The sequence below is a fragment of the Mobula hypostoma genome, chromosome 18, assembly GCF_963921235.1.
Source record: "Mobula hypostoma chromosome 18, sMobHyp1.1, whole genome shotgun sequence".
Classification (NCBI taxonomy): domain Eukaryota; kingdom Metazoa; phylum Chordata; class Chondrichthyes; order Myliobatiformes; family Myliobatidae; genus Mobula; species Mobula hypostoma.
The window spans coordinates 61,737,714-61,750,406 of NC_086114.1; the positions used below are offsets into that span (position 1 = coordinate 61,737,714).

The 12,693-nt window shown below is 40.1% G+C and overlaps 1 protein-coding gene across 2 annotated transcripts in view; it reads right to left on the reverse strand.

The window, feature by feature from the left end:
- vps13c (vacuolar protein sorting 13 homolog C) overlaps positions 1–12,693 on the reverse strand; it is a 387,651-nt gene that overhangs the window by 170,008 nt on the left and 204,950 nt on the right. For both annotated transcript variants that reach the window (XM_063070973.1, XM_063070975.1), the window contains exons 51-52: positions 9,231–9,323; positions 1,161–1,526 (exon numbers count right to left, since the gene is read on the reverse strand). In XM_063070973.1, the coding sequence (XP_062927043.1) occupies positions 1,161–1,526; positions 9,231–9,323 (459 nt within the window). The remainder of the gene's footprint in view (positions 1–1,160; positions 1,527–9,230; positions 9,324–12,693) is intronic.

Below are 12,693 nucleotides of genomic sequence, written 5' to 3' on the forward strand. Positions count from 1 at the left end.
CTTCTCCCCAAATCCCTTCATGACTTGACCAATCAAAAATAACATCACACTTCAGCACACTATATTTCACCTGCTACTATGTTGCCATTTCTCCTAACCTGTTCGAGCCTTGTGTAGACTCCCTGCCTCTGCAACACTACATGTCCTTCGCCCTGTCCTGGTATTGTCTACAAACTTGGCCATAAGGCCATTAGTTCTTTCGTCCAGATCATGGGATGGATGGCTACAGCACACCACAGACAGGCTTGACAGAATAAGTCTTGATTCAGTAGCAAGGAAGTTCAAGAGGAGCACAGAACAAGTGCTGCTTTGTCCATGTCATAGAACATAGAAAATCTACAGTACTTTACAGGCTCTTTGACCCACAATGTTGTGCTGACCATGTAACCTACACCAGAAGCTTGCTAGAATTTCCCTACTGCATAGCCCTCTATTTTTCTAAGTTCTATGTACCCATCTAAGAGTCTCTTGAAAGACCCTATTGTATCTGCCTCTACCACCTTCGTTGGCAGTGCATTCCACGGACCTACCACTCTCTGTGTCCATGGCCTCCTGCTTCATCCAGGAAAATTGCAGTCCCAACACTGACCCTTGCACTAGTCACTGGCAACTATCCTACATAGGACCCCTCTATTCTTACTCTTTCCCTTCTGCCCGGCAGCAAATAAAGTATCCCTAACATTTTTCACCTATCACTTAATTGGAGGATTCATGAATAACTGCGATTGTATTAGTAAGATGTAAGATGTTATTTTGTCGTGCAACACCCTGCAGAAACATACAGCATTCGATGACAACGACTGAACTACAATCATAAATAGCCATTCAATAATAGGTATTAGTACCTTGTCAGGTGTGAATAAAGACTCGTCTGATGATGCAAAGTGCACAACAGCATTCCTTATGATCCTTCCTAAGATTTATACTTCAACTACTATCACAGAAATAAAGCATGCCGAGATCGGCCTCTTCATTCCTACTCTGTAAGGATTGCCACATTTGTCATTTCTGAGGTTGCAAAAGAAGCTACATAGAACTATGTTCACTTTATTTGAATTAAAATAAACATTGCAGTGCTAATCACTATATAAAGTATCTGGCAAAGAAGCATACTTTTCTAAAACTTATTGTGCATTCTAATCAGACAGGAAACAACTTACCTCAAGATTCATGTTTGAATCAATACTGATGAGAGACGTCCAATTTTCCACCCTTCCAGAAAATGTTGACTCAGTCAGAAGTAAAGGAATGGTGCAATGGCCCAGCCCACATTCAAGTGTTACTATTATTGATGAAACATCTATCTTGAAGGACTCCTCATTCTTTTGGCGATTTTCTTCTAAGTAAGTCTCTGTGACTTCTTGAGCATTGTCAACCCCCAGGAACCAATAATTGCAATTGACAACATCCTTCACAGCCCAGAGGTTAGTTACTGTGTTCACTGGTTGAAGCACTTCTACCTCTTGCCCTTTAGGTGCCATTACAGACATGATTGTCATAACAGTGTTCAGAATGATAGGAGATACCTTTAAATAAAAGAAAACTGTGGTAAAACATTAATTCACTGGTTTAATTTAAACACAAAGTATTACTTTCCAAGAGAAAAAGTATGATAACTTCATATGCAGATCAAAATTAGCAGAGTTTAAACAGCACCAATATCAGAGGAAACTCAGGATACTGACACTGAAAGAGTTCACATCTGTCATATTGTTAGATTGTATTGCATAATTGTTACTTTCCTTGTAGTTTAACTTTCTTATGATTGTATTTTTATATAATTACTTGTATACATGTAATTGTTCACTTTGTTGAGTGGTTGCAGTTGCCTTTGTATCTTTTGGTGGGTATCACATCGCTTGAATAAGGGCTGTTTTATTGGCTACTTTATGTAATGGAAGTTGAATCAAATATGTTATCAAGTAATCTGGTATAAGGGGATCAAACCATGCAGATTCGGTCTCCTTGTCTCCGTTTTTCTATCGCCATTGTTCTTCTCCCTGCACCTAGGGTCTTTGTGTTCTTTGCTAACTGTCCTTTCCTCGTTTTCTTTCGTTCTTGTAACGCTTAACAAACAATAATAAGCACCAAGCTTTATGCTTCATTCTTGGCTTCCGAAGAACCTCAGATCAAAAACATCAGGACTGAACGTTTTTGGTGTGGTTGGCAGGGATGGTTGCGAAAGGATTTTGGTGCACATTTAATAGGAGGCAAGACCTTACTCCTTATTTTACAAATCATACAAGAAATCGCCTAGTTCTTGCTTCAATATATTATCTAGTGGAAGTTTATGAGTGAGGGACAACTTTATTAGACATTGCTGTCCTGGAAAAGTCAGATCTGCACTAAAATTACCATCGTACTCAAACAAATTCTGACTACCCTCCAAATGTAATCTACTGCTTTTAAAAAAAAATTTAGATTGAAACTCAATGAGCAAAATCTGTTGTTTGCAAAGAAATAGATAAATCTGATTGCAATCCTGAGAAACCTCTATTTGTAATCCTAAAATATTCCAATTACAATCCAAAAATAATTACGAGTGTAATTACGTGATATTCTGATTGCAATCCAAAGAAAATTCCGATTGCAATCCTATAATATTTCTTCTGCGATCCAAAGATATTGTGATTGCAATCCTAAAATAATTTCAATTGCAATGCTAAAATAATTCTGATTGCAATCGTACAATGTTTTGATTGCATCCAATAATATTTCAACACAATCCAACAGTATTTTGATCACATTCCAAATGATAAAAACATGTACAAATTATGTGTTAAATGAGAATAAATTAAAACAATGGCAAAAGTTATGAAATCTACTATACTACAGAAAAATGGGAGCTAAATCTTCAATGGTTATGTGTGAATAGACAACTGAGGGTTTGAGATCTTACCTGAATAAAACTTTACAATTTGATGAGAGTAGTTGAAAAATCCAGAAGAAATATACCATCAGTGTTGAGTGTAATGAAATGTGGCTCTTACACAATACTGAAAAGACATGGGATCCAGAGAATGTGCTTGGGAAAGGAAAAACTGGCTGGATTTTAGCAGTCTTATCGCAGTTAAAGAAACGTGCAGAATCTGTTCAGTTTGATCTAATGAGTGAGGTAACAGAACAAGTGAAAAAACTAAGTGGAAAAGGAAAAGGAAAACCAAAATAAACTACAAAAACAATATGACAGAGACAATAGAAAGTGTAAAGAGCAAATCTCTGCATTAACTGGATGAGAGGAAAAACATGGTAAATGTGATCAAATTGGAGTGCATTGTACAAAGTAAACTGGAGCAGTATCAGACAACCCAGAAGGGACCTCAAATAGGTGGTCCTGCCAGTGACACTTCTCTTGGAAACAACCTCTACATTGAACAGTCCCCGGAGACAGTGCCACTATCCAAACTCTAAAAATGCACGACATGGACTCAAACCTCTAGTGACTCAAGTGAGGGTGACAGTGATGAAGTAATAAGATTGGCAGCCATGTCAGAACTTGTCCCAATGAACTCCAGGTGATGAAACACAGGAGTAAAAATGGAACCTATGAAAGGACAGATGGTTTTTCATCAACGACCTGAAAAGAAAGGATTGATAAATGGTCCAAAGAAATTCTACTTCTTATAGAAGAAAGTTTAAAAACATAGACCCGAGCTTCATGTATTAAGAACACCCCTATCATGGCACCCAAATATTCACTACTATGTTGTCTTCTCAGCAAACCAGACAGTTCATTCATCGAGTTGACAATAACAAGGAAAATGATAAACAAAAAATATAAGGAGGTTGGGATGCTCTTAAAAGGTGGCTGGACAATCAGTCCCTAATACAGACTGATTGGAGGAAAGTGGTCGATAGCAAGCAAAAGGTTTCTGAGGATGTTTCTGAACATGAGGAATACTACAGGATTCAGAAATTTCCAGGAATAATTGAGACAAAGGAATCTACATATGGTCCTTTGAAGTTAACTTTCATGGTTAGTTTGAAACTAGATATTCCCAAATGGTGAAACTGACAAATACAAATTGGAGTGAAGTTGGTGCTCCATACAGTGAGCTTGTGCAAGCCACTAAAAAAGTAGAAAAAGCTATCAAAATCCAAACAAGATAATTATAGGCGGGTCAGCTACCTGTTGATCACAGCCGCTGACCATGGGTCAACAGTCATCACTTGATAGGCAACAGCCACAGCTACTGCAGGTGTGCCAACAACCAACACTCATTAATCAACAGCAAAAAGCGGAACTGGAATTCACTGTGTGCAGCGCAGCAATCTCAGTCTGAACCACGCCTCCCAGGCAAATCATCTAAAATAAAGTGTCACTTTTGTAGTAAAAGAGGACATTGGACTAAATGTTGTTGGCATCGGAAACAAGGTGGACAGCAGAAAGAAGCTCAACAACAAGTAAATCTTCTGCTTCACAAAAGTCATATTGGGCATGGTCTATGATGACCATGACTGTGCAAGGAGTCATGAAAATGCAATTACAAAGTAACACTTCTACTGAACGCAGATCTAATTCAGTATACCAAAGGCTCCTCAATAACTGAGGAAAGAATTTGAATGGCAGGACAGGCCACTGTTTATGAAACTAAAGCATGGCTCCTGGTACCTCTGCACAACAGACAGAACTGAAGCCAGTAAGATAGCAGAAGGATGATCAGCTAATATCTACACTGATTCTTAATATATTTTGGGAGTTCTTATGGAAACTGATGGAGGCAAAGGGGATTTCTTACGGGTGTAGGAACCCCAATTAAGAATGGCCAACAAGTACAAGGACTCATGAATGTTGTACAATTGGCATTAGAAGTGGCTGTATTAAAATGTAAACACACCAAAATGACTACAATGAAAAGCTGTGGAAATATTTTCACGGATGAAATTACAAATAAGACAGCACAGGAAGGGGAAAAAGAAATAAAGGAAGTAAAAGAAGTTTAAAAAGTCAAAGAATTAAAATGACCAAGAACATATGTAATGAATCCGACCACTGAAATTAAAGAAACAAAGTTGAACTCTTTATCGCAAACAAACATACAAGATAACTGAAAGATTAAAGCTCAGTGCTTTAACCAAGAAAAGTGGTTCTGGATGGAAAATGGTGGGAGGTTAAACAGTGATGGAGCATGAAGATATGGCACTAGTCATCAATTAGTAGCTCCAACTACATTGCTTCCTTATCTGGCACAGCAGGTCACATTGGAGTGGACAAGGTTCAGATTCTTCCAATGATGGTGGAATCCAAAGTCCAGGGCATAAGCTTGACAGACGTTTGAAAGATGAATGGTATGCCTGAAAACAAATCCTGGAGCAGTGAAAAGACTACCACAATTAAGTGCTCCTGCCCTAACTGGCCCATTTTTATATCTTCAAGTTGATGACATTACCAAAGTGTCATGGATACTCAGACATAGTGGCAATACTGGACAAGTTTTCAAGATGGATGGAAGCTACTTCAGCAAGGAAAGCCTCTGCGCAGACAGCAAAAACTCTGATCATGAACTACATTCCTAAATGTGGACTGCCATTTCACATTGATACTGATCAAGGAACACATTTCTCTGGGAGTATTTGTCAGGAATTATGTTGACTGATGGATATTGAATGGTCTTTCCTTTGTCCACATCACCCAGATTCATCAGAAGAAGTCGAATGAATGAATGGAATCATCAAGCAATGACTAAGTATCATGAAGAAGGTGTACCATGGCCTACATCTCTTCCTATGGTTTTATGCAGCAGAATAGCAATCCTAAACAAGAAAACTAAGTTAAGTCTTGTGTGAAATTAAACCAAGCTGTCCAGTCTGCTTCTCAACATGTTTCTGCTGCTCCAAGTGACGCAACAAAAGGAGAACACACCCTGAATCCTGGTGAGTGGGTCCTGATTTAAAAAATGCACAAGACACTGCTGGGAGCTCAATAGGAGAGTCTTTATCAAGTGCTGCTAATTACAAACTAGGCGGTAAAAGTAGAAGGAAAAAGTAAGTGGATAGACTGCAAATGAACTAAGGTGATACCTAACATGGACAAGAAACACTGAGGTTAATGTGCCAGATGATACATAAGGTGTACTTACGGGTATCACATGAATTTGCATCTGCTATTAATAATGTATGCTAGTCATAGTCATACTTTATTGATGCCGGGGGAAATTGGTTTTCGTTACAGTTGCACCGTAAATAATAGTAATAGAACCATAAATAGTTAAATAGTAATATGTAATTATGCCAGTAAATTATGAAATAAGTCCAGGACCAGCCTACTGGCTCAGGGTGTCTGACCCTCCAAGGGAGGAGTTGTAAAGTTTGATGGCAAAGAAGAGTAAAAGAGGAAAAATTTGCTCCAGCATTAGAAAAGGTAATGGCATTGCTGGTGCCTTAGAGAAAGTACAATGAAAACACCTATTGTGTATAAGATGGTTCTTCAATATCATATGGCAATAAATCTTCTCAGTAGTTAAGGAGGGAATATGGACTGTAATTCCATACCTGACGAGTCTGAAGATATAACTGATTTGACAGATCATATTTGTAAAGAAACAGATCAAATATATCAATCGGATGGATAGGATTCCTTTGATTGGATTCAGCTGAGTCCGGAAATCTGGGGTTACTCCATATTACGAGTCGTAATACTTGTCTTGATATGCCTTATCATATATTACATGTTTTTTACTTGTATAAGTAAAAAATGCTACAAATACGCTCTGATATTTCCATAACTTAGGTGAATTTTTGATAATTTTATACTTAGTGTAGGTACCACAAATGTTTTTTTCTGCCTCAAAATTTTCAGATGTAATGATTCTAAATGCATAGTTTAGGATCAAAGAGCAGAATGTTGAATTGGACTATGTAATTGTATTTAACTTCCTTATGCTTGTTTGTATTTTTATATAATTAGTTATAGACTGTACATGAAATTGTTCAGTGTGTTTTTTAGCGGTCACAGATGCCTTTGTATCTTTTTGGCGGGTATCAAATTACTTGAATAGGGGCTATCCTGTTGGTTAATTCAAGCAACTGAATTTGAATTGAATGTGTTATAATCTGTTATGAGGACTAAACCATTCTGGTTGGGTCTCTTTCTCTCCATTCTTTACTCTCTTTTGTTCTTCATCCTACCACTAGGGTCTTAATGTTCTCTACTACCTGGATCAATAGTTCCGTGCGAGCAGCACTTACAGCGCGACATCAAGCTTACATCTCTGGAGATCAACTAGAGCTCAAGAAAAGCAGCTATGATCTGCACGAAGCTATCAAGGCTGGGAAACAACAATATAGGGAGAAGATTGAGTCAAGATTTGCTATGAATAGCATTCATGACCTGTGTCAAGGGCTGCATATCATCACAGACTTCAAAGCCGAACGTTGTGGTGCCGCCAACATCTCGGCCTCTATCCCAAATGAGCTCAAGCACTTTTATGCGAGGTTCGATGTCACTAACTCTGAGCCTCTGAGGAAAGCCACCGCTACAACCTGCAACCTGATCATCTCTGAGGCTGAGGTACGAGGATGTTTGCCACGAGTGGACAGTCGCAAGGCTGCAGGACCAGATGGCATCCCAGGGCGAGTACTTAGGATGTGCGCAGCACAACTGGCAGGTGTGTTTACAAACATTTTTAATCTCTTCCTCTTCTAGTGTAGAGTGCCCTCCTGCTTCAAATTATCCACCATTGTCCCTGTACCAAAAAAGACCAAGGTAACATGCCTGGATGACTGGTGTCCTGCCACACTCACCTCAATAATAAGCAAATGCTTTGAGAGGCTGGTCAAGGATTACATCTGCAGCTTGCTACCACCAGAACTGGACCCCCTACATTTGCTTACCAACACAACCAATCGACAGATGACGCAATAGTCACTGCTCTACATACCGTCCTTACACATCTGGAGATAAAGGATGCTTATGTGAGAATGCTGTTCTTGGACTACAGTTTAACATTCAACACCATAGTTCCATCCAGGCTCGACAAGAAGCTCAGAGACCTCAGCCTGGATCCTGCCTTGTGCAGCTGGATCCTAGACTTCCTGACAGATCACCAGCAGGTTGAAATAGTGGGCTCCCTCACCTCTAACCCTCTGACTCTCAATACAGGAGCCCCTCAGGGCTGTGTACTGAGTCTCCTCTTTTATTCCCTGTATACCCATGACTGTACTGCCACCCACAGCTCTAACCTAATTAAATTTGCTGACAACACTACATTGATTGGCCTTATCTCAAACAATAATGAGGTGGCCTACAGGGAAGAAGTCGTCTCTCTGACACAGTGGTGTCAAGAAAACAACCTCTCCCTCAGTGTCGCAAAAACAAAGGAGCTGGTTGTGGATTACAAGAGGAATGGAGATGGGTGAATTCCTATTGACATCAATGGATCTGGGGTTGAGAGGGTAAACAGCTTCAAGTTTCTTGGCAGAAACATTACTGAGGACCTCACATAGTCTGTACACACCAGCTGTGTGGTGAAAAAGGCACAACAGTGCCTCTTTCACCTCATACGGTTGAGGAAGTTTGGTATGGGCCCCCAGATCCCAAAAACTTTCTACAGAGGCACAATTGAGAGCATCCTGACTGGCTGCATCACTGCCTGGCATGGGAACTGTACCTCCCTAATCGCAGGACTCTGCAGAGAGTGATGCGGACAGCCCAGCACATCTGTAATTGTGAACTTCCCATGATTCAGGGCATTTGTAAAAAGGGCCCGTAGGATCAGTGGGGACCCAAGCTATCCTAACCACAATCTATTCCAGCTGCTACCATCTGGGAAGCAGTACCTCAGCATAAAAGCCTGGACTAACAGTCTCCGGGATAACTTCTTCCACGAGACCATCAAACTTTAGTGTACTCTATATTACATTGACTGTTCCATTTTTTTTAATAAATTACTATGATTGCACATTGCACATTTAGACGGAGATGTAACATAAAGATTTTTACTCATGTATGTGAAGGATGCAAGAAATAAAGTCAATTCAATTCAATCTTATTTTTCCTCCTCTTGTTTCCTTTCATTCTTGCAACGCTTAATGAGCTATTTAAGCAACAAGTTTTATACCTCATTTTTGACTTCAGAAGAAATCTCTGATATAAAGAATCAGGATCCAACAATATGAAGACTAAAATTCTGTGCACTTGCACATCCAAAACATTCATTAATTTATCTCAGAATTGTTCATGAATACAATAGAGTTAATGCAACATAAAAAACATGAGGACTTCAACTTACCTTCAAGTTTATCTCTTCTATTTTAAGACTGATATTTTGTGGCCCAGCAGTCTGCTCACAGAAGTCCAAAACAAAATAACAAGGCTGCAACACCTGGAAATAGACAATGCAATGGAGAAACAATGAAGGGAATTTCTGTAAGGGTAGTCTGAAGATGCAGAACTGAGAACAATACAGAAGCGTCAGTCCACGATATTGTGGCAATCTTTTAACCTCCTACAAAATCAATCTAACCCATCCCTCCCACATAGCCCTCCATTTTTTCTTTCATCCATGTGCCTCAGTCTCTTTAATGTCCCTAATGTATCTGCCTTTAATACAACCCTTGGTAGTGCATTCCATGCACTTACCACTCTGTGAAAAAAAAAACCTAACCTGATTTACCCCAAGTATGTGCTCTTGTATTAGCCATTGCCATCCTGGGAAAGAGGCACCATCTGCCCACTCTATCAATGCCTCATCTTGTACACCTCTATCAAGTCTCCTCTCACCCTTCTTTAGTCTAAAGAGAAAAGCCTGAGCTCATTCAATCTTTCCTCAAAAGACATGCTCTCTACTCCATGCTGTCTACTCCAGACAGCATCCTGGTAAATCTGCACTGCATCCTCTCTAAAGCTTCCATATCCTAGCTATAATGAACTGAACACAATACTGCATACATAATATCACCAGTTTTATAGATTAAAAGATTAAAGTCTGTCCCTAGCCTTGTGGCCCATCAGGCTGGTGCTTATGCCAGTTTCCATGGCGTGAAACGACTGAGAGTACCGGACTTTCCCCCACCCCCACCCCACCCCCGGACAGGACGCCAGGCTATCGCGAGGGTAACCCCCAGCATTTTGCCAGTACCCATTCTCAGCTGGGTAGACTGGAGTATTGTGTGGTTAAGTGCCTTGCTCAAGGATACACACACACTGCCTCGGCCAAGGCTCAAACCCATGACCTTCAGATTGCAAGTCCAACGTCCTAACCACTTGGCCATGTGCCACCAGTTTTATAAAGCTGAAACATTACTTTGCACCTGTTGAGCTCAATTCCCCCGATTAAAGCAAGCCCACACACCTTCTTAACCACCCGCGGAAACATCTGAAAACTAATGAACACTGTAGCAACTCTTCAATGAATGTCACTGTTGCTAATCTGTACATCAATTCACCTGCCACTACTCCATTAACATTACTGATAATAATCTCAGGATTTTAGTCTGGAAAATTTCAAGAAAAATTTCCTCAGTATTGCAACTGCACCATGTCAAATGCCAAATATGATCAATTTTTCTTCAAGTATCTCACATTTAGAAAACAAACTTAGTTATATTCTTGAACATAGTGGATATAAGGAAAAAAATTTGGAGACAGATTACGTTTTGAGGGTGAATCCAATACTTGATGTGAAGTTCAGCTTCATTTCATATATTTTTCAGTAATTTAGTCATAGAACAATGTGATACAGAAACAGGTCCTTCGGACCCCCTATTCTGTGCCATTAGTCTGTCTCATCTCATGGACCTGTACCACCTATTCTGTGCCATTAGTCTGTCTCATCTCACGGACCTGCACCCCTTAGTCTGTGCCATTAGTCTGTCTCATCTCATGGACCTGCACCCAAATCATAGCCCTCCATACCCCTCCCATCCATTTACCTATCCAAATCTCTCATAAATATTAAAATTGACACCACACCCACTACTTGCATTGGCAGCTCAGTCTGAACTCTAAGAACCAGAATCAAAATCAGGTTTAATGTCACCGGCACGTGTTATGAAAATTGCAGCAGTACAATGCAATACATGATACTATAGAAAATAAATAAACTATTATATTGAATAGTTAAATTTAAAAAAATACAAAAACAAGTAATTTTTAAAATGTAAGTTAGTGGTCATGGGTTTAGGAATTTAGGAATCGTATGGCAGAGGACATGAAGCTGTTTCTGAATCGCTGAATGTGTGACTTCAGGCTTTTGTACCTCCTTCCTGACTGTAACAATGAGAAGAGGATAGGCCCTGTGTGAAGTGGTCCTTAATAATGGCACCGCTCCCTGAAGACATCTTGAATACTATGAAGGCCAGTATCCAAGATGGAGCTGATGAGTTTGACAACTTTCTGTAGCTTCTTTCAATCCTGTGCAGCTCCCCCACCCCCCATCATACCAGACAGTGGTGCAGCCTGACAGAACGCTCTCCACAGTACATCTCTAGATGTTTTCGAGTATTTTAAGTGAGAAATCAAATCTCCTCAAAATCCAAATGAAGCATTGCTTTTTTTACGGCTGCATCGATATGCTGGGACCAGGTTAGATCCAGAGATCTTGACACCCAGGAACTTGAAATTGCTCACTCTCTCCACTTCTGATCCCTCTGTGAGGATTGGTTCATATTCTCTTGTCCTACTCTTTCTGAAGTCCACAATCAGCTCTTCGGTGTTACTGACATTGATGGGAAGGTTGTTGCTGTGACACCACACACCACCATCTGATTGAAGTAGTTCCCTCTCATGTTCCCCTTAAACATTTCACTTTTACCCTTAACTCATGTCCTCTTGTCGTAGTCTCACCCAACTTCAGTGGAAAAAGCTTGCTTGCATTGACCCTATATATTCCCCTCAATTTTGCATACAACTATCAAATCTCCTCTCAATCTCCTACGTTCTAGGGAATAAAGCCCTAATCTAGTCAACCTTTCCCTTTAACTCAGGTACTCTAGTCCCAGCAATATCCTTGTAAATTTTCTCTGCATTCTTTCAATCTTATTTATATCTTTCCTGTAGGTAGGTGACCAAAACTGTACACAATACTCCAAATTAGACCTCACTATCATCTTATGACATTTCAACATAACATCCCAATTCCTGTACTCAATACATCGATTTATGAAGGACAATGTGCCAAAGCCTTCTTTATCACCCTATCTACCTGTGATGACACGATCAAGGAATTATGGATCTGTATTCCCAGAACCCTCCATTCTACCGCACCCCTCAGTGCCCTACTGCTCACTGCGCAAGATCTACCCAGATTGGTCCTCCTAAAGTACAACACCCCATACAAGTTTGCATTAAATTCTATCTTCCACTTTTCTACCCATTTTACCCGCTATTCCAGATCCTGCTGCAAGCTTTGATAGTCTTCCTCGCTGTCCACCATACCCTCAATCCTGGTGTCATCTGCAAATTTGCTGATCCAGTTTTCCACATTACAATCCAGATCACTGATGTAGATGACAAACAACAACAGACCAGCACCGACCGCTGTGGCACACCACCAGTCACAGGTCTCCAGTTAAAGAGGCATCTACAACCACTCTCTAATTTCTTCCATGAAGCAAATGTCTAATCCAATGTACTACTCCATCTTGAATGCCAAGCGACTGAACTTTCTTGGCCAATTTCCCATGCAGAACCCCAAGGACCTTGCTAAGGTCCATGAAGACAACATCCACTGCCTTGCCTTCATCAATTTTCCA